This window comes from Callithrix jacchus, chromosome 11 (assembly GCF_049354715.1).
Source record: "Callithrix jacchus isolate 240 chromosome 11, calJac240_pri, whole genome shotgun sequence".
NCBI classification, from domain to species: domain Eukaryota; kingdom Metazoa; phylum Chordata; class Mammalia; order Primates; family Cebidae; genus Callithrix; species Callithrix jacchus.
This window is the reverse complement of record NC_133512.1, coordinates 30,970,956-30,992,571: the sequence shown is the minus strand read 5'-3', so window position 1 is coordinate 30,992,571 and position 21,616 is coordinate 30,970,956. Positions and strand designations below refer to the sequence as shown.

The 21,616-nt window shown below is 49.4% G+C and overlaps 3 protein-coding genes across 6 annotated transcripts in view; 1 reads left to right on the top strand and 2 right to left on the bottom strand.

Annotated features, from left to right (window-relative positions):
- Positions 1 to 2,153: 2,153 nt before the first annotated feature.
- HOXA3 (homeobox A3) overlaps positions 2,154 to 21,616 on the bottom strand; it is a 33,128-nt gene continuing 13,665 nt past the window's right edge. Inside the window, exons 1-6 of one of the 4 annotated variants that reach the window (XM_035253563.3) lie at positions 17,601 to 19,706; positions 14,677 to 14,726; positions 13,207 to 14,012; positions 10,727 to 10,960; positions 5,274 to 5,919; positions 2,154 to 3,850 (exon numbers count right to left, since the gene is read on the bottom strand). In XM_035253563.3, the coding sequence (XP_035109454.1) occupies positions 3,045 to 3,850; positions 5,274 to 5,799 (1,332 nt within the window). In that variant the 5' untranslated portion in view covers positions 5,800 to 5,919; positions 10,727 to 10,960; positions 13,207 to 14,012; positions 14,677 to 14,726; positions 17,601 to 19,706 and the 3' untranslated portion in view covers positions 2,154 to 3,044. Of the gene's footprint in view, positions 3,851 to 5,273; positions 5,920 to 8,760; positions 8,988 to 10,726; positions 10,961 to 13,206; positions 14,013 to 14,676; positions 14,727 to 17,600; positions 19,707 to 21,616 lie in introns of those variants that run through there. The other 3 variants (XM_035253565.3, XM_054237137.2, XM_035253566.3) reach the window with 3 other exon arrangements.
- On the top strand, positions 8,711 to 11,751 carry LOC118143651 (uncharacterized). Its single transcript, XM_054237139.2, has 2 exons — positions 8,711 to 9,143; positions 10,512 to 11,751. The coding sequence occupies exons 1-2, from the start codon at positions 8,867 to 8,869 to the stop codon at positions 10,643 to 10,645; spliced, it is 411 nt and encodes a 136-aa protein (XP_054093114.1). The 5' UTR covers positions 8,711 to 8,866; the 3' UTR covers positions 10,646 to 11,751.
- HOXA5 (homeobox A5) overlaps positions 8,723 to 21,616 on the bottom strand; it is a 30,038-nt gene continuing 17,144 nt past the window's right edge. The window contains exons 4-7 of the transcript XR_013523909.1: positions 17,601 to 17,683; positions 14,677 to 14,726; positions 13,207 to 14,012; positions 8,723 to 10,960 (exon numbers count right to left, since the gene is read on the bottom strand). The gene's annotated coding sequence lies outside the window, so the exon portion shown is untranslated. The remainder of the gene's footprint in view (positions 10,961 to 13,206; positions 14,013 to 14,676; positions 14,727 to 17,600; positions 17,684 to 21,616) is intronic.

Sequence of the window (21,616 nt, the reverse complement as noted above, 5' to 3'; positions counted from 1 at the left end):
TTGGCAGTGAAGAGGGTTATAGGGCTGCTTTTAAAAAGTGTGCTTTGCATACTCTGGGATGGTGGCTGTTGGCATTTGCTTTTACCAGAAAATATTACAGGCTTAAGGGAAGGGAGGTGCAGAGAGGGAGCAGCGCTGCCTTCATATCTCTGAGGCTTTGTCAGGGGCTGCGTGGGTGAGAGCTTTCGGCCGCCTCAGCCGCCTTAATTCAAATACCATCTGGAAGAAACCCTTTTCTTTGACCACTCAACACTGAAATCTTCCCAAATCTATTACTTTAACCCTGAGATATTTTAATAAGGATTTCTTTTTAATATCTAGGAAACTGGGGGGTGTGAATCAATATTTTCTTTGAAAGCCAAAATGAATATCTTGACCAGTAAAATATGGGAAATCATATTAGAATCTCATTTTAAAACCTTAGCCCTGGGGGAAGGAGAAAGCCTCCAAACCATCCCTCCCTCAGTTAAAGAGTAGATTTCAGAAATAGGTTCAAATAGTGGTATCCATGAAAGATCTTCATCCTTAGGTGAATCTCTCCTCCAACTATTCCTTATTTTTCCAGGTAATTTTACACGTGTCTCTAAACTGATTACTTAAAAGAAGACTCCTGTATCTGCTCAGCGTGACCAAAAGGGAAGCTCTAGTTCTCACAAAGCCTGGTTGTGCAGCCTCTGCATTTTTAGGTGCGCCATATTTTGGCACAGAGGTTGAGGTGTGGGAGCAAATCTACTTCTCCTACAGCCCAAACCCTTTAAAAAGGACTTATGTATATCTCTCAACAGCCTCAGGACAGATATGGAGAAAGCACCTCTGGGTGTGAGAGAAACAGCAGCCTGGCTTTGCATCCTCTGAGCCTTTTCCTTAAACCGTGAGGAGTTTCTCTAAAAGCAGCTTGATGGGACCCGGCAGATACCCAGAAATGGCTCCAGTGCCTGCTTCTAAGGATCAACTGAGGGAGCTTCACAGGGGGAAGATAGAAGCCATGATGATGGATATTTTGGATTGCAAACAAAATGGCGACATTTTCCACTTCTGCCTCTGAAAGATACAATCCAGGGAGAATAGGGTTTTATTTGTCACATCCGATGCTCCTGGTCCCCAAGTGAAAACGGTTCCTCACTTCTAGCTCTGAAGGGGGTGATTATGGGGATGCAGGTCTGAGGTTTGTATTTTCTGAATTTGGTTCCTTTCTCCAGTAATCCTTAAATCTGAAGATTAAAATATTTCCCTTTACTGCGCCTTATTTCGCCTCTACCAGCCAGTCAGTAGGCAGCCTTTCTTAAATCCAGGAGTGGAAATGTAATATTTAGCTCCTGTAGCATCAAATGAAAAAAGTACTTATAAAATTGCCTTTTATTTCAAAGATACCGATCTCCTTGCTCTACCCCCTCCACTTGGGGCCATAAAAAGAAACCTGGGAGGGAAGAAGAAGAGGAAATAAATTCAGAGAATGCCAAATACTACATTCAGTAGGAAGCTGATGCTGGGATTTAGGCAGTCTGGGGAAGGGCTGGCTCAGGGTGACTCTCCCCAGCTTAATCCTCCGTTTGCTGGAGACCCGGGTGAGCCTCAATCCCTTTCGAACTGTTTCGCTCCGCGTGCAGATTTTAGGAACCATTCTTTCCTCCGGACACGCTAATGGACCGCTAAGCATTCCTAGAGGAGACCAGGAGTCTGACTGCTCCCGGAAAGTGCTCAGCATCCTCTGTGCGCCTGGCTAATCCCGGGATTTAGGCTTTAGCTGGTCAGCTTTGGCCCGAGGAAGAGCGTGAAGCAGAAGACAGCTCCGCGTTATTTCCCGGCCGGGCCGCGGGGCACCTGTGCGCTCCCGCTGCGCCGTGGGCTGGGATGCCTTTGTTTCCTCCATGCTCAGCACTCGGCAGCCCCAGCGCCCTCGGCCTGCCTCCGCAGCAGCTGCGAACCAGGCAGCCCAGCGAGCGGGCTGCCCAGCGTTACCAGAGCTGCCGCAGCCTCCTGGCGCCCCAGCCGCCATCCTGAGAATTCGCGGAACTTCCAGGCGAATAGCCTGGCCAGGCCGGATGCTGGAGTCGGAGGGCTGCTGCGCCCGGCCTGCTCTGCCGGCTCGCCTCGGTCTGAATTCCACGAAGACCCACGTCTTCAGCCAAAGAACGGTCTTCTTAACAAGGATATTATTCAGAATAAAAACTTTATTTCTTTTTGTTTTGTTTCTCAGAATGTGAGCAGCAAGGAATGTAGAACTCTCAAATCTAGCATTTTTCGCGTTTACAGATGATTTTTTTTAGTTTTGCCGGATTCATATCTAAATCACTGTTTTCAAAAGCTGGATCTTCTCTGGTTTTATTGCATCATTACCGTTTAAAGGAATTCTATTTCCCATTCAAATAAAAAAATTTTCTATGTACGCCAATACACAATTGAACAAAAGGTCCAAGAACCCTTCTGAACAATCAGGGTACAGAATTTCTTTAATATAAATACGAACGGATGGGGATAAATAATATTTAAAACTTATTCAATGCTTGCAAAAAAAAATATAAATAAATCTGACTGTTCACCAGCATACACACACGGAAAGACGGACACTTAGTTATCCTTGCACAGGGAGCCCCTGTTTCAAAGCGCCTTTGATTTTTTTTCTCTCTCTTTACAAGTGCAATTAAAAAAAACTAAAAATGTAAAAAAAAAAAAAAAAAAGTAATCGCTTCCCCTCGGGAGCCATAATGTACGAACAAATTCACATTGAAAACGACTAGAAAATTTGTTCATATACCCTGTTTCTGACCAAAGAGTGGAGAAGGTAAAGGATGCAGGGCCAGTGGCCTAGCGAGGGGCAGGAAGAGATAAATATCGCTACTGATACAGCCATTACAGCAACCAAGATTGCTACGTCACATAAACTATAAAAATGCGTTACCAAAGAGCGGGGAAACCGGGAAACGGAGTGCGGGGGCGGAGAAGGAAGGAAAGGGCAGGAAGAACGTTAAAAAAAAAAAAAAAGGCAACCAAAGCAAAAAGGTGGGTGGGGGAGACTCTCCTGGCGGGTAGCCCCGAGCCCACCATCACAGGTGGGTGAGCTTGGGTGCTTCCTGAATTCTTCCCTGAGAAGGATGGTGGGCGGTAAGGTCCGTGTAAGTGGGGTGCGGCTCCCCAGGCCCCGGCCCGTGGTGGTGACCGCTGCCCAGAGGCCCGGTGCCCCCATAGTCCATGGCGCCCGAGGCAGCGTGGGGGAGGTGAGTTAGACCAAAGAGGGCTGGCCCGGAGTTGCTCATGGGCTCCACATAGCTGCCCCCGACGAAGACGGGGCTTCCCTGTATGTGTGGGGTCCCATAGCTGCCGTTGCCCTGCAGGCCATGAGCGTGCGGGTCGTAGTCGGGGGTGCCCCCTGAGCCCGCCCCTGCCGCAGTGTAGCGCTTCTGTGGGGGTGGCGGGGGTGCGCAGCTAGGCAGGGGCGCAGGGTAAGAGGCGGGAGGCAGCCCGTAGGCACCCTGGGGGGGCTTGGAGAAGGGCGGGGGCGACTGGGGCTCATATGGGACGCTGTTGACCAGCGAATGCATAGAGTTCAGATAGCCACCGGCGCCAGGGGGCACGGGACTGCGACTTGGAGACTGCCCCCCCGATGACGTCAGCATTCCCTTGCCCTTCTGATCCTTTTTGTACTTCATGCGGCGATTCTGGAACCAGATCTTGATCTGGCGCTCGGTGAGGTTCAGCAGATTGGCCATCTCCACCCGGCGCGGCCGGCACAGGTAGCGATTGAAGTGGAACTCTTTCTCCAGCTCCACCAGCTGCGCACTCGTGTAGGCCGTGCGAGCGCGCTTGGACGAAGCCTGCCCGGGTGGGCTCTTGTCGCCAGCGCAACTCTCGCCTGCGAGGACAGAGAGAGGAAGAGCGGCGTCAGGGGCTGCCGCGGCCCCGCCCAGCCCCTGACCCAGCCCGGCCCCTCCTTCCTTCAGGCCCCAAAGATTTCTCCTTCTGTCAGGGCCCAGAGAGAAGTAGGAACTAGGTGCTATCTTCTCTCCTCGTGGGTAAAACAGTGGTAGTCCCTCATTCAGCCAAGGAGCAATCACAAGCTTCTCTGGAAAAGGACAGGGAAGTATCATCCCTAGTTTGCCTTCCTGGTCTGGATTTTCCTTTTAGAGCTATTAACTTTCTGGCGTTTACTAGTCTCTGTGGCCTATCAGAAAACAGCCTCCCTATGGGCCGGTCTCAGCATCTCCATTCCCTTCACAGTAACTGAAATGTGGGAAACCTAATGTACACACTCAAACCTTGTTTCCCTCCCACGCTGTCTGACAATAATTAGGCAGTAGCTTCTACGGGCCACTTATTTCTCTCTAACCAGGAAGAGTCTCTCCTGCCCATTCCAAGAGACAGCCAGACTGGAAACCTCAAACTGGAAAGCCTTCTCTGCCCAAAGGAAGAGATCCCATTGAAGGTGTTCATTTCTGGTGGGGAGGTCTAGGCCCTTCATGCTAGGTCCTATTCTTTAGGGTTTCCTATGTTGTTAAGCAGCCTGCCCAGCTTTTGTCCACTAATCTTGTACCCTTCTGTCTTCCCTGGCCCCCTAAATCCTGGCTCCGGAGGTCCCAGATGCTCAGGCTCAGAGCAGGGCATTGGCAACTGGAGAAGGCAGGGGCAAAGGTAACCAAAAATGCTAAGATGCCTAAGGCTTGGGGCCTTTCCTCTAGTGGAGCCTACTTCCAGGAGGCCCATGTGGTTCCCATTAGGATGACAAGTCTGCATCCCCCTCCCCCAGGAGATCTTTGGCAGCTTTCATTGTACTAAGTCTGAGTAGGGTCTTCCCAGAGGTAAGGCAGCCACTCCATCTGCTGGAGCAAAAATTGGCTCTGATTATAGGCAAAGCATTGATTCTGACTTGGAGGGTGATTAGGCCTGTTTTTATTCTGCCACATTTCAGCATGAGGAGGATGTCACTGTTTCATTAGAAGAGCTGTGCTAAAAAGATGGACAGTGGAGCTCAGCTTGTTTCTGCACAGAGGTCCTAACTCTGAGAGTGGAGCAAGAAGGGATTCCAACTACACTAGACCCTACTTGCCCTTGGAGAAGTCCAGAGAGACTCCCGCAGGTCTGTGGGGTTTTCCAGCCCACAGAGGCCTATCACCTCCCTAAGTTGCAAAGACTCTGAAAACCTTTTTGGTGGGGAGTGGTGTGGGAGCAGCGAATTCCAGACAGGCTCCATCCCTCCTAGGCTATGCTGGATATGGTGGGCAGTAACTTGGGGGCAGCAGCCAGGCCAGAGGACCCTCTTCCAGAAGGCACTCTTTTACCTGAGCTGGAGCTGCTGGTTTTCTGCTTCGTGTTTTGTCGAGACTCTTTCATCCAGGGGAAGATTTGTTTGGCCACTGTGGGTGAGTTGAGCAGGGGGCTCTTGGCTGCGTTGGCAGGGGTGGGGTTGCTGCTGGCATTCTGAGGGGGGGAGACAGAAGAGGGGGGCGGAGGCGCAGCAGGGTTGGGTGCAGGGGGCTGAGGTGGGGGCTGAGGCGGCTGTGGGGCAGGGGGCGCGGCCTGGGGCGGTGGCGGGGGCAAGGGCGTCTCGCCCAGGCTTGGGGGCTGGCCTGGTGGGCCGCTCAGGGTGTGCAGGCATGCGTCACTCAGCTCATGTGCCTTGGGGTGGCCCCCGGCGCTGGAGGGCGACTGGAGTGAGCAGGCGGGTCGGTGGTACTCGCCGTCGGCACCCAAAGCGGCGGACCCCGGGTACGGCTGCTGATTGGCATTATAAGCGAACCCGTTGGCTGCCTGGTAGGGGTAGCCACCGTAGATCGCCGAGCTGTCGTAGTAGGTCGCTTTTTGCATCGCGTTGTTTCACGATCTTGATCGCACACTCTGACAGAGGTTTGACACCCGTGAGGGCGCACATTGGCACGCCCCCGCGGTCACGTGACACTCCGCCGCCAATGGCCGCCCCGCGCAGACCTGGGGGGGGGGGCGAGAAGCGCAGCGCGGTGAGGGCTCCGCGCAAATCCATCTTACTCTCAATAGCTAAGTGACATGAAAGCCATAAAAGAAAAAGTGGTCAGCAATATTTAGCAGCACGACTTGGCCCCAGGCGCAGGGAGCCGCGCTATAAAAAAAAAACCGCTGGAATTTACTGGCAGCTACAAATATTTGCTTAACTTGCGTCTGGAGTTGGGGGATCTTCCGGGGAGAGAGAAGGAAAATGAGTGAGGGCTGGAAGCTGACTCTCAGGAGCCGGGGTCCAAAAGGAGAAAGGCCTGATAGGCTAGAAAGAAACAAGGCTGGGAGTTTTCTCTTCCAGGGAAGAAGAAACTTAGGGTGTCACTTAGTTTCTGCTCCTTGGCCTCCTCCAGAGGGCCCAGGACTCCTCCACTCTGGGAATCTCGGGAAGGGCGAAGAGGCAAAGGGGAGCTTGAGTCGCCAATGTTTTCTCCGCTTTAGGACTGATATTTGCCAAAAGAACCCTGGGATAGGGTAACTTCCCACCCAGCTCCTTCTTAGACTTTCCTACCTCCAAGAGAGGTTTGCACAAAAAAATTTCAGCCAACTTGCCCCATCTAACCATGCTGGATTTCAGAAGCTGAGCTTGTAAGGCACTTAATTCACCTTGTTGGGGATATGATTCATCTCCTCCAAATGGACCCCTCGTGGCCAAAAAGGGGGGGAGGGAAAACTTTGGGTGGCACACATTACGTGTGCATATGTGTGTGTTTAGAGGGAGGGTCCAACAATAACCTCCTCTTCACCACCAACAGCAAGTTGCAACTCAAATCCTAGAGATTTCTTTACTTTTTTCCTCTCCCTGTTACTCAGGCACTTTCCAGCAAGGCACCCTCACTTCTTTCCCCTAGTTACAGAAGGTTCCCAGACCCTCCTGTCTTGGACTTTCTGAGGTGCTGTTATTCAGGGCAACTATCAAATTCTACCTGTTAAAACATGATGGATTGGAGAAAAAAAAACAACCCACCAGGAACCTGAAAAACCAGCGTTCATCTCCATGACCACGGCTTGAACTCTCCTTCCAACTTAACGATAATAGGTTCTGTCTTAGAAACTGCTATGTAATTTGATGTATGGGGGTCATTTGGCTCCGGACGAGGGATGGAACCACAAGCCATAAAATCCTGCCAGAGTTTCCAGATCTTTGTGTGCTGTTGTTGTTGATATTTGTTACTTGGCCTATTTACCTGCTTCAGAAATACCAGGTAAAGGATAACTGAAAATCTAAAAAGCAGTTGAAAACCTTCTCAACCCTCTTTCATTTAGAAAGCAGTTTGCAAAAGTTATATCTGTTTTCTTTTTGTTTTCAACGATTGCATGGTCAACCTCTAGTTCTCAGTACAGAAAAGTTCCATGAGTTTCAAATATTCACATACACACACACACTCAGAATGTCAGTCCCTCTGACCACTTAAGAAAATTATAACAAATTCAAAAGAAAATGGCTTCATTCCACCCAACTATGTATTTGAGTGCCAGAGTTATTCAAGTTCTCAAGGAATATTAGATGCTTTGTTAAATAGAAAAAAGATAATGTATTGCATCTACCAGAAGATGATTATAATTTCATTGTTAATAATGGACTCCTTTAGATTTCATTATTAAGCCAACAATCTGACCAACATCTGCAAAACAGACATAATTAATTTTCCAGAACCTCAATTAAAAATTACAGCATCCCTTATCCAGAGTTACTGTCAGTGATCATGAGCCCTGGAGCATTCTCTTTTGGAAATAGGAAGCTATACATATCATGATTGAAAGTAAATAAAGGATAAAATAAAACTTAAAACTGAATAGCAATTTAATGTATCAGTTTCCTTTTCTTTTACCAAAAACAGTTCTTATTACATTTGGCAGTATTAATGTCTGCATTATAAATTTTTTAGATACCAAGCTTGTGTAAAATAAAATATCAGGTTAAGAAAATGAGACACTCAAACAGCAAGATATTAGATAAAACAAAATTAAGTTGACTTTGCACATGCAATATTTCTAGTGACTTGCTAATCCATTATCACTGGTTATACCAGCCTGCTACTTACTTAAGCCTTTTTATCAAGTTATGAATTTTTTGCAAAATAACAAAAATATCTGTGAAAATCAAAGAGCATACAACAGCCCCCACAAACTTAAAACATGAATTTGACTCTGAGATCCCACCCAAATCCTCCCTATTGTTTGAGGTTGGCAGACCACCACCTTGGAGCTCACACATCCCCTCACCCCAACCCAGCCCCCAAAGTTTGCAACCTAGTAAAGAAGTTGGTGAATTGCCAGCCAGAAAACTTTGCTTTGTACCCTTAAGCAAGGGCTGGGGATGAGGGGAGATATCTCTACAAAGATCCGTTTCTGGACAATAATCTCCAGGTGCAAGAGTCGAAAGAGAGTTGAAGAGGCTACATTGAGTGCAGGAAGCAAGCCCTATTGTCTCTCTGGAAGATGTGCCCAAATTCAACCTCTGTCCTTCTGAGATCGCTCTCTCTTCCCATTCCCTCCTCTTCCATAGCCTTCCCTTGCCCCAGATCTGGGCAGGTTCCTCGGACCGGAGCCTCCTGCCTACCCTCCTTCCCTCTCCAACCCAGAAAAGTTGAGGCTGGGCTAGGGCAGAGGCAGGAGTTGGGGGCGGGGATGGGAAAGCGGCCTGAACTCGAAGTGTAAGGGTATCAGTCACTGCCGGGAAGGAAGCTCCGGCTTGTGAACTCTTCTTGAACCGAGATTTAAGTCTGCAGCCATAAATCACCGAGACGTAAACTCCGCCATTCAGCGACGGGAGCGGCCGGTTGCGGCCCTGCTTACCTTAACTTCTGACGAGCACCAAGAGCGCAGGCTCAGGCTGAGGCTCCGGCACCCGCTCCGGCCCCCGGCCCGGCTCGGCGGCCCGGCCGGGTCCCCTTGGCGCAGGATGGGCACCGACCCTCAGCATCAGCCGAGACGGCAGGCTGGCAGGAGACCCCGAGGCCCGGACGCCGCCGCGAAGAGCGTGGCCGCCTCGCTGCTCCGGCACGGCTCGCCCAGGGCCGACTGGGGCGGCTTGGACCCCCCCTCCCACCCACCCCACCCACCCACCCACCCCTCCCCCACACCCCCGCCCCCTGCCCTTCCCGAGGGCAGCAGCCGCGGCCCGGAGATAAGCGCTTGTGCGGCGCCGGGCTCTGCCTGGGCTAGTGGCACCGACTTGGGTATGTTTCTTATGAATATTACACTCGGAGCAGCGTCTGGTCCAGGGGTGCGGTGGGGGGTGCTGGGGCGGGCGGGAGGGGAGACCAAGGTGGCTGGGGAAGCGCGGGCCGGTGTGGGGGATGGGGCTGAAGCGAAGGGAGGGACCGGAGGGAGAAGGGGAGCTCCGTGGTGGCAAGAGGAGGGCAGCCTCCCCCCACCCCCAACTCCCTCCCTCTCCTGCTCCCAGGCGTCACTAAAGTCCAGGAAAATTATGCTAATGAGGACAAACGGCTCTCACAAAGGGGCTCTCTTGCTGGGCTCTATTTCTTAGGAATCCGTTTGAGAAACTATGTATTCCTCTGCCCTGGACATTTCCAATTGTGTGGTGAGGGGAAAGAGAACCAAGAGAAGTGAGTTTCCCAGACTTTGCCCGGTTTACTTCACCTGCCATCCCCAAACAGATCTTTGGGTCTGGGATTGGGGAGCTGGGATAAGGCTCTCTAGAGACCCCCAAGAGCCACCTGGGCTCTCTTCGGTTATATTTTTAGGCAGAAACAGCTAACATCCTAGCAGCCAGGAGGGAAGTACCCTGGGAAAGACAGACTCTTGTTCCAGCAGTGAAGTGGGATGCTCTGGGCTCAGGAACACCCAAGGGTGTTTAGAAACGTGAATCGCAGGGCTCGTGTGCCCATTTCACAGTGCAGACACGCAGCTTACCCACAGGAAAGACAGATAAAGCTCTGACTCCAAATATATATATTATCTACACACGCATACACACACGGCAGGGGAATACGTGGTTTCTCAAATGGATTCCTAAATATATATATATATATATATATATATAGTCGTAATTAGTGGGATGGAGTAACACTGAGCCGGGCAAGAGAAAGGCCCGAATTTTCCTGGTAATATTGCCACAACTTGAAAGAGGATGGTTGTCCTCCCAAAGCCTCCTTAGCTCCCCAGCTTCAGAAGCAAATTCTGCAAGGGTATGAGTGTAGCAAAAAGAAAGAAATGGAGATTTCCTGCAATCCCAAGGTGTCAACGGCGGGTTCTTCTCAAAGGAAGGTGTTAAAAATATAAGTAGTATGTTTAAACTGTCAAGGAGCCAAAGTGTCACCTTAGAGCAAAAACAAAGCCAGGGGAAAAGGGAGAAATCAAAAAGCACTCTGGGCCAGGGTGGCCTCATGCATACCAATGGTTTTTGTCATTTATGGCTGGGCAAGATTTATGACTCGGCGCCCCAAAGCTGTAAACAGAGCACAAAACAGCAAACACTTGCTCCTTATGGCATATTGCAGCGCAACTTGAAAGGGGGAGCCGGCCGCGTAGGAGGTGAGAGCCGCTGCAAAAATCCATTCGGTGGCATTTTCTCTTCAAACCAGCCCGATCGGATGTAGCATTTGAAGAAAGAAGGCGTGGGTCAATAATCAACCCGCACTTTCTCCTCCAAACTGCTGACGCGACTCTCACCGCCTTCTCAGCTAAGCCAGCTGCCAGGAAGGCCAGCTTTCCGTGAAAACCCGCCCTGCGAAGGAACTCTCTGGGCCAAGGGGACCGAGGCCGCCGGAGCAAGGGCTGGGGCGCCCGGAATTCATACCTTTCCGCTGGCGCCAAGACCCTGCTGGGCAAAACGCAGGGACCGGACTTGAAGAGCTGTGGGAGCCCTGGGATATCTGGGGCAGAAGCTCGCTTCCGGCCAGGGCCTCTATCCGCCCCATAGGTGGCTCCCGGGCTGCCGGCCTCAGCGGGTAGAAGTGGGGCTCCGACCTCAAGACGAAGGTCCGACGTCCTGGCGTGCAGATGGTCGGCGCCCCAGTCTCAATCCGCTCTGCTGAAATCCAAAGGACTGGCTTTGGAGCAAGCGTAGGCGAGATTATTTTAAAATAATAATTTATACTGACGGAAGGTTTCTATTTGTCGGTTTGTTATTGGCGTTTGTTTGTTTGTTTGTTTGTTTGTTTTAAAGATAAAATACCGATTGTTGATTTCCACCTCCAGAAATTACTGGCCGCCGCCGCTGAGCCCTTTCTAGACAAATCCCACAGCAGTTCGCCCGGCTTCACCAAAATCGCAGAGCTTTTCCTTACTAAGAGGACCCCTTGGTTCCACCAGTTTCCCCAGATCCCCGTGGCTCCCGATCTCTCATCCAGGGAGGACTAGAAGAAAACATTTTCTCAGCACTAGAAGAATACTTGGAGCAGCAATGGTGCCGGTGGTGCCTTTCTACCATTCAAGGGGGTGTCCTCCTGAAGGCGTCTGAGAGGGCCTCTGGCGGCTCCAAGGCTAGCAGCCCGGGAGGAAGGTGAGAAATAATGTGGGCAAGAAGAGGCATCAAAATCCCAGAAGGGGAGGAAAATTATTCAGGAAATGTACTCGCCTGTGAGGGTGAAGCTGCCATTTTGAGGTAGAAGGGGACCAGCCTTTTTTGATGCCTAATAGTTTAGCATTATATATATTGGACTGACTTTAGCACTTTCATGGAAGGAAAAACGAATCTAAGCTCTATAAATGTGGCTCTTGGCTTCTCACTGTGCATGCTTTTATATAGAACCAGAGTCCATCCTTAGATATTTATTCAGCTTGCTGGCACTGAATCGACAATAAAAAGATGCCTCTAACAAACCTCTATTCCCTCTCTCATTCTTTCTAGTGAAAGTATATTATTTATGAGTCTTTAACTGGGTCAAAAATGCGCCAGAACTAGGTCATAAATCATATGAAATGCTGACAAGTAATTGAACAGCAATTAAAGCTTACATTTTATTTCCAAGGGGTGTTTTAGAGCACTTGAAAGGGCCTCAGTTAAACACAGTTACTGCCGAGGCCGGCACTGGGGGAGGGCAAAAGGGCCCTTATCGTTCTGGGGTAGTAAATCCCACTCAAGTAGGGGATGCCTGATTTGATTTTTTTTCAAGAACAGAAATAAATAATCTATATTTTAAGGAGTCAAAGGGACAAATCTGACTTCTGACTCCTTATAAGCATCCCTTTCCCTACTCAAGGAGCAGAATAAAGTAGAGTTTCCTGTACCTTTCCAGGGAGTTTCCACCCTTCCCAGGAGTTTGGGGTCCCCAAAGCCCAATTAGCTGGGGCTTTCCCAATAATCTGAAAACATGCGTCTAACTTTCATCTGCCTCCACCGTGCTCCACCTCTGTTTTGGGAGCTCTGAAGCTGTAGAGATGTCTGCCTCTGCTTCCTGAGGAATCTTGTTTCTGGACTTCCCTCCCACTGGCCAGTTCTGGAACTCTCCAGGCCAGCTGGGGCTATACAAGGAATGCCCAGACCAGGCACCAGGCACACTGATAAAGTCCAAACCTAATCCTGGCTCCTTCCTTACTCTGTCTCCGGAATGTTAGAATAAGGAGCCTCAGGGCATCCAGCAAGCTCTCCCCACCCCAAGGCTCTCCTAGGTCTGAGCTGTGTTTCTTCATCCCTCTGGGGCAGAGGGTGCTCAGGGAAACAATGGCAGGCCCTCCGGTTCAGATCCTCGGGTCTGGCTTCTTGGGTCTGGCTTGTGGGGAAGCATGCTCTGCAATCTGGCACTGAACAAAGTGTCTGGAAGCATCATCAATAAAATGGCAGTGCATCTGCACATTTCCCTCATTGATTTCCCTCTTCCAGCTGCTCAGGCTGCTCAGGTCAGCCCTAACCCTCCATCCCCTGCCTGAAAACACTGCCATCCCGGGAGAGATTCCCCTTCTCACCCACCCATCCCCCACCCCTCCCAGGCAGTCTAGCCTTGCAAGCCGGGCCATGTCGGCCTGCACCGGGCTTCAGGACCCTCTTTTTGCCTTGGGCTCAGTTCCTGAGACTCCAGCCCCGCTCTGCTGTAGTGGACGAAGCCACCCTTGCACTGGGGGCCATTGGGCCCACCTAGTAGCCCCCCAATACCCCTAATTTACACCCATAACACTTTCTGAGGCACTACTGGGAATCTTTCCAATGGTTTCAGTTCTAAAAGAGAAACAAAGGTAGAGAGAGGCTGAGGGTCCTGTCCATGAGCCAGGGTCTCCTCGCCTGACCTTTGTCTCTCACAGCCATAACTCACTCTAGATATGAACAATCAGCGGAAATACCTTAAAATAAATTCCATCCTCCTGGTATGGCCTCGACTTCCATCGGCTAGCTCGCCCAGAACCGCTCCATGAGTGCTGAAAACTGCAACCTGCTCAGAAATGCTCTCCGGAGAAGGGGAAGGAGAAGGAGGAGGTGGGTGCGTGGGGGTTGGGGAAAAGCTCCAGCTCTGTAGAGAATCTAGAAAACGTAATCACAGGCGAAGCCTGCCTGGGTCTCCGCTCCAAATGCCACAATAATGCGCTGTATTATGTGCTCACGTGGTTATACGTCAACTTAAATCCTTTTATTTGAAATAGGGAGCCACTAAAGGAACTAGATTTCCAAACGGAATATTTAGCTTTGAGGGAGGGTAGGTGGGGGACCTCAACCAGCAATTTTGAATTTAAGAGTTCTGTCTAAGCAATAGGATGCTGGGGGCCATCCCCCCATGAATACCATACAAGACAGCTTATCTCCACTTACATTTCTTTACACACACTCCAAACACAAGGATACACCAATGCTATTCTTATTTTTAGAATCCACTTAACTTTCTTTACAACCTCCCACCCTCAGACAAGCTGGATTGTGCACACCCATGCACCTCAGTCTCCGCTGGCTCACAGGCCAGTATATCAAAAGGCAAGGGGCAGGCCCAGAAACAACTGGCCTGGATAGTGGACTTCCTCCCTGCCTGCATTGTATGGAGTTTGCTAACACCCACACCATACACCACAGCCACTAGAGAAACCAAAAAGGCCCATAATTACCTGACAAAAGGTTAAAACATCTCCTCCAAGTCCAGCTGGTTTTGTTCAATGAGAGCCTACAAGGAAAGATGTGCTTGGCTATAGTGTGGTGGTCCGGGTTTTGCAAAATCTAGAGAAACCTAGTGCCCTGACCAAACTTAAGCATTTCCTCAGTGCACAGCTGAGTGATACATGAAACTATAGGTTTCTAAAGATGAAAAATACCAGAGGAAATAATCTGATTGATCTGCCCCCCCCCCAAAAAATAAGGAAAAGAATCAACCTTTACTGGAGTGCCTTGAGTTAACAAGGCAACCTGGAACCCTCTCTACAGGCACGTCTGTCCACCCATTTTCCAAGACAATTCTGTGTCCACCAGCAAATTATCCCCCCACCCCCAGACATATCAACTTAAAGATGAGAAAGATCCCCTTCAGAACTCTGAAAATAATCTTGAGGAGAAAACCTATAGAGAACCAGCTGTGCTCAGTAGGAACCTAACTGAAACAAATAAGCTGCACCCACCCCTAGTTCCACCCCTACTCCTGCCTTCTGCCTGGTGACATTGCCCACCGATTTCAACATTGTACTATTTCATGCACTGTCTAAAAAGCTTCTCTTTCCCGTTCTTAGTTTCTGAACTTCTGAGAGTGCTGTGAGGCTAGTGAGATCCTCAGGCCATATTCTTTTGTTTCTGGAGAATGGGTCTTCAGCTGGCTATACCTAAATGTGAGGACTCACTTGTAGCAGCTTCAGGAGGCTGTGCATGATTCCTCCCCTTCACTCCTCCCCTGCAGAGGAACAGAAGGGGTCTGATGAAAATGTAAGGCCCTTAATAAGAGAACCTGGTCATGGGTTATCTAAATCAGAAGGGCAATAGAAGAAGAGACCTAATCCCTTGAAAGCAAGTTCTGGCCTAAACTGGTGACAATATTTCAATAAGGTTTGATCTGTGGTGTAGCTGGAAGAAAACCTCCATGTGAACTTTTCCAGCTTCTATGTTATAAGCTGGAAAGTAAGAAGTAAAAGTGAAAACCTGCCTCTCTCAGGTTTGGGGGATAGAGGACAGGAGCAAGATCTGGTTTCCAAAAAGCATTGTCCTGTCCCCAAGAACTCACTCCTCTCATTCTTACTGCTATCTGCCTCCCTCATCCCCCTCACCAATAATTCACAATGAGCTCTCCAGATACCCTAGAAAAGGACCTGGAGATGTTGCTGGCAAACTCCTCCCCACCCTCAAGTTTCTGCAGAGGCATCAACTCAAAGATGAGAAGGGACCCCCTTCAAAACTCTTGGAAGAGTCTTGAGCAAATCGAAACTCTTAAAGCCACAAGTCAGCCAGGCAGGCACAGTGGCTCATGCCTGTAATCTCAGCACTTTGGGAGGCCAAGGCAGGTGGATCACGAGGTCAGGAGTTCGAGACCAGCTTGACCAACATGGAGGCTGGTCTTGAACTCCCATCTCTACTAAAAATACAAAAATTAGCCCAGCATGGTGGTACATGCCTGTAATCCCAGCTACTTGAGAGGCTGAGGCTAGAGAATCGCTTGAACCCAGGAGACAGAGGTTGCAGTGAGCGGAGATCGTACCACTGCACTCCAGCCTGGGACAGAGTGAGACTACCTAAGTCGCAGAAAAAATAAATAAATAAATAAATAAAGCCATAAGTCAATGAGAGAAGTCATTGGTACTGCTTCAGAGAAATGCCTTAACGCCAGCAAAGCCCAGAGGCATCTCTCAGCTCCAGCCTGGGGCCTCCACAGGGCTGCTAACATCCCAGTTAATGCTCCAACTGCTGTTTAACAATGAACATTAATGACTTGGGGTGGGATTGGGTGATTTGGTGGGATGAGAAGGGAAAAATCTGAAAAGTCAAAAGACATTTAACTTTTGAGGTAAAAAACTGTTTCTCTATGAGAGATCTTGGCCTGGGAAGCCTATCTGGGGAACCAGCAGCTGACAGTTCTCCTTTGCCACTATGAAATCCAGTATCCTGGAGCAAAGCTACAGGCCTTTTAAAAATCCAGCTGCCAGTCCCTCCTCACTCACTTCACTGGCCTCTAACCTGGCCTAGGCTGGGACTCATGCTGTGGTCCTGGTCACCAGAGCCAAAATAGGGGGAAAGTTGGCTTGAAAAAAGCAGGCAATCAGGGATACAGACCATTAGTCAATATTTGCAAGGCTGTTGGCAGATTACATATATCTGTACTCAAACAGTGTAATCTGATTTTTCTATCAAAAATTCACTTAACATTTTTGTCCCATTACTTAAATCTAGTGAATTTTCTACTCAGCATCAGGTAAGGCTCTCTTAGCCCACTGTGTGTGTGTGTGTGTGTGTATATATGTGTGTGTGTGTGTGTGTGTGTATGATAGATTCTTATTTAAGATGAGATATTTCCTGTGAGTGCAAGTGTAGTACAAATGAGCCAATTTCTCTGGACACATGTGGATGTCTATATTGTGTTATACACACGGCCCCAAACTCCTGCAACTATTTACACATGCAATTGTTCTGTTGTTTGCAGAGATGAAATCATATACATGGAGTTACAAATTCCTGAAACGTTTTGTCTACATTTGATATAAACAGACATACAGTAGCTAAGAAAGTAACCCAGCTTGACTATTGCTCTGTTTACCTTCTATCGGAAAAAATAATCATTGTATCCATAACACCATATCAACCTTAGAGCACCACTGAATATCATGTTGCAATTAATTAACAACCTGATATATATTTGGGATCAAATTTAAGGGAAGTTTGAGGCCTAGGGAATAGAAAAAAATCTCAAAACTTTTTAAAAATAAGTAATTCCTGAAAGAACAAAGCAAACTCATTCCTTCATACTATGGTTTTGGTGAAAGCTATTCCAGCAGCCCCTCCCCCAAACAGGCATGTAATTTATGGATCTTTCACAAGGTAATAAACCACAGTAATTACCTCCCTGCATCCCAAACTAAGAGAACAAATTAAGCCAGAACTTGAAAAGAATTTAAAAGAGTTTTCCCTTGTTCCAAATAGGAAAAGAAAACCCCAAGACATAGAAGAGCATATTTTTCCCGTAGGAAGAACCGAGAATGAGCCCTGGTGAAGGAAGGGAGAAGACCGGCTGCCTGCGAAGGCCTAAAGGTTAGAAACACAGCAATCTTTCTTATGCCTGAGAAAAGGCAAAAGGATCTAAGAAACTGCAAGGCGGTGAGACAAGTTTTCCTCAACAGCAAGCTGGGACTGGCGACAATTTCCTAACTCCCAGCCTCCGCAGCCCCCTCGGTCAGCAAGGAGAGCAGCCCACGCAGGGGCCGCGGCGCGCATACCCATGGCCTTTACTTGCATTTGCCCTGAAGTTCAGTGTAGTGGTTTGTTTGGGGCTTGCAGAAAGAAATAAACACACCCCCTTTGACTCTCCACAACCCATCTTTGCCTTCTGCAACCACTTCTCCTGACCATCGCTGGCTTTGGGGTAGACTCTTTGTCTGCCTGAGGCCCCTCATTCTCAGGGCAAGCAGCTTAAAGGAATCCAACTCCAAACTCCTCTGAAGTTAAATATTGACCAGAACCTCTTTCAACAGGCCGCGGTTGCCAGGAGCCGTGGAGAGCCAACTCCTCCCAACCCCCCTGGTGCAAAGTCCCACGCAGCGAAGAGTTTTGGAGCAGCGCTTACCTAGAAAGATGTTTAAATCTGAACCAGGAATTGCCTCCGACTCCGGGCACTCAGGGAATCGCCTTTTCCAATGTCCAGGAGGTCTGCAGACAAATAAACAGCAGAGGGTGAACGGCGGCTGCGAGAGAAGGGAGTTGGAGGCCCAGAGTGGGAAGCGTGGCTCGTGTGAGCGCCAAGGTGGCCCTGGGGGTGACGAGAACACCAAGGAGTCGCCAGGGCACTCGTCCATGCGGTGCACTCATTGCTCGAAATGTTCCAGTCTACGAATGACCCGAAGATGGTGATTTATTTTTGTAAAATAAATACATACTCCATCTCCGCACCCACACTTTCTCCTTTTTCTTTCTTTTTTGGGGGAAGGGGTTGGAGCGGGAGAGGAAAGAAAATGAAAGAGAGGAAGCTGAGAAGGTGGAAGCGCCTTTGCTGGTGGTGTGGGCAGCTTTCAGAGAGCTCTCCTCCGGCACCCCAACTTGGAGAATGTGAATGCTCGCTTTATTTTCTTTTCCTAACAAAAGGAAGCCTTGTCTGGGAGCATTCAATCACGGACTCTCCTGAAACCTCACTAATAGCGTTCATTTCTGTTGGCGCGAAATCAGACCCTGGCTCAGTCCGCTGGCCAGAAGCAGTCTTGGGAGGTTTTATCTTCTGGTTTATCCAACCCTGGGTACGTCTCTTCTAGGTCCTAATGACCTGGTGGGACTATCTCAGTGCTTAGTCCCTCAGAGCAGGACACTAAGGCTGCTGGAAACTGGGAGGGGCGCCGGCTGGTACAATACCTGCTCAGGGACCCTGCTCCAGCCTGGCCTTGCGCAGTGGCCACAAGCCGACTTGATGCCTTGATTCTACTCAAATCTCGTCCCTCACAATATTTGCAACCCTCTCTTGCCCTCTAACCAACAAATGGTCACCGAGCCGGCAGTCAGCTCTGGGGAAGACGCTAGGGAAGGGGCAAAGAATCGTCCGCGCACCGGACCCTGGCTTGGAGAAGTTCTGCACTCCGCTGGATTCTGCGGGCTCTCTTCGTCTAGCCCTGTCCCCACTCCCCCTTCACCCAGACCTAGGTAACCTCCTCTTACCCCAGGCTGCCCCAAATCAGCCCTCCACTGTCTGTCTGCCTCCTTGCAATTCTGTAGATAGCGCTAAGAGGCGCTATCAAATAGCTGAGGAATCCCCTGACCCCTGGCTTCGGAGCCCCCTAGCACGTTAAACAAGTGGCCGCACATGGGCAGCTGCACTTTGCCAACATTCGACCTGCAGCCTCCACAAACCAAAGAAAAAGAGCTCAAGATTCACGCTGCGCCCCCTTTCTCTTGTTCAGACTTTCTATCTGGGTCCCCAAAGGGAATGTTCCCTGGTCTTGGGGCCTCTGGCATGACCTAGAGCAAGGTGTGTACTCATCCATCCTGCACTTTGCCTCTCAATTTCACCCCAGAAAGATCCACTATGCTGCCATCCGCCACCCCCCTGCGCGACACTTAGGAGTATGTAATTATTATGGTTATTATTATTTTTGCTCTTTCCTTATCCCCAAGTCTAATATTCATGGCTGCTGTCCCCCATAAATCGTTCAGACTAATGAGTCACAGAGAGATGCTGCCCAGGTCTCTCGCTCTGCAATGGCCGCCGCCACTGCCGCCGCCGCAGCCGCGGTGGCCTCTCTCGCCGCATTTTTGGCGCTCGCTTGCTCCCTCGCTCGCCCAGCGCGGGTGATTTATGAACGCCGGGAAAATTGAACAAAGCCACGCGCCCGTCCTGTGGTATCTCTGCAGCCTTCCCCAGCGTAAATCAGAATATTACCAACTGTCTGCGCATCCGTCCCACTTCATCACCAAAGCCAGGATGTGACCGCAGAAAACCCAAGCCCGAACTCACGTTTCCCTGGACGCGGCGCGCTCCCCGGACTCGCCGAAGCCCTGCAGAAAAAGCCCTAAGACTAGTCGAGGGCCCGCCAGCTCTGTCCTCCCCTCCGAAGGATTCTCTCCTGCCTTCCTGAAGGAGTTAAAAGCTTTTGGAGATAAATCTAAGGGTGTGTGTTTTTAAAAATCAAATGGGAAGTTGGAGTCTCACTTCTGAGAGATTCATTCCTAGTGAGGCCCTGACGACTCCGATCCATTCCTGACGATCTGCATTAATTATTTAATGAGTCACATGACCTCAAAGATTACAATTTCAATATCTCCCTGGAACAGGCGCTACACCTTTATCAGCTGCAACCAGGGTCCTTGTTTGGCTCTGCAGGCCTCCGGAGCGCATTCACCCTTGCCCTGGTCCGAGGGAAGCCACCACCATGGAAATAGCAGGGCAAGCATGACAGAATTAGTCATTACGGGATTATGAACGTTGTGGAGAGCGAGGAGTCCACTGCTCTCTGAGGCACCCTGACGTCTGTCCCCTCCTGAGCCCAGTGGCCAGACCACCTGTCTGAGCTCCGTGACTAGGGTGGTTTGGTTACAAAAATCTCCCCAGGCAGCTAGGATGGCATATGAGGCAAGAACCCATCATTCTTCTCTGGCTGTACACACCTGTGGCCATCCAGGTCAAGTGTAAGCTTAGATACATCCATTCCTGGCAGAATAGCTTCCCAAGAGGAAAGATGCCTGTGACCTTACTGCTCTCTAGAGTAAGACTAAAGGTTGCATTCCACCCTCACACTCATTAACATAAGGAACCATAGAAGGAGGATGATTCAGCTACCTCAGTTTTCTCATCTGTATATTAAGAAGATTGAACCAAAATGGCCTCCAGGTCTCTTTCACCTTGGGCAATCTCTCAATCTGGGAATCTCTTTCAACCCGATGAAATCAATCCCAGAGAAAGTGGAGCTGGCTTGAAAGGGAGGGGGGTGCCCTATAAGTTTGGAGTCTTCAGAAAAGGTGCCAGAGTTCTATAAGTTGCAGACTAGAGGGTTTCAAGACAGCCACAGCAGCCTCCCTTATACCATCAAGGGAACAGAGCACACGTCTCTTCCTCCTATTGTTTCCAGCCCATGTGTTTCTTTGAAACACAAAGCAGCATTATCCTTGGGCCAGTGTATAATATAGAGAAGGGGCAACAGGAGCAGCAGTTGAGAAAGGTGAGCCTGTGTTTTTCAATACAAGACTGTGTCTAGGTATGCAGAGACCAAAGGAGTGCCAAGGACAGCCTATTGCCTGCATAGAACCCACTCATTCAGATGGGAAGCCCCAGGCTTTTTTTGCTACATTGGTTCTTTGGGTTTTTCTTCTCTTCCATTCTAAAGAGTCATCGATCTGTTTCTATGTGGGAACTGCTAAAGGGAAGGTCACAGCGAGGAGAGCAGCAGAGTTTGGAAGCTTAGGGGAACAGGGGGACAGAGGAAAGATAGTGATATCCACCCTACCCCGCCCCACAGGGAGGAGGCTGAGATGTAGGGGAAAGGGGCACCCTGGGACAACTGCTTATGAAGTCGGAGATGCTACGCACAGGGACTTCCCTCCTCCCCCATCTATCTAGGTAATCTTCCCATGAGCTTCATCCTGGGTATTAAGTACTCTACTATGCCTGTCACAGTTGAATTCCTGCTGTAATAAAACACCGGGTATATCGTAGATTTCAGCAAAACTAGGGAAGGAAGCCTGCAAAGTGCCATTTTTCTTCAAGGGGGAGAGTGTTAAGTACTTAATTCAAACTGTGACCATTAAAGTGTCTCCTATCCGATTTAGGTTGATTTCAGATGTTGACAAAACTTTTATCTTAGGAGTCATGCACAGCTTGGCTGTGTGACTAAAGCAGATGAGTGTGTATTGGAGGGAGGGAGAAAGAGATTGGAGGGAGGGAGAAAGGGAGGAGAGCATGTGTAAGGGTTATTTTCATAGAATTATAGAGCTTACACAAAATACTGTCTTTAAAGGTCAAGGGTTTGAGGGGCCAATAGGGTTTGCTTTTAAAAAAAAACAAAAACAATTAATGAGATAGAAAATTTGTCCTCTCAGTGAACTCTTATGGTTGCCCTAGCAAAGGGCAGACAATGCATGATTTTGAAGCACAAAGTGGGATTT

Bases quoted from the DNA above. Each gene is read 5' to 3' on its own strand.
- LOC118143651 (XM_054237139.2), top strand. From the start codon at position 8,867: ATGGGCACCGACCCTCAGCATCAGCCGAGACGGCAGGCTGGCAGGAGA. The intron at 9,144-10,511 runs GTATGTTTCTTA...TCTTCAAACCAG, and splicing joins GGCTAGTGGCACCGACTTGG to CCCGATCGGATGTAGCATTT.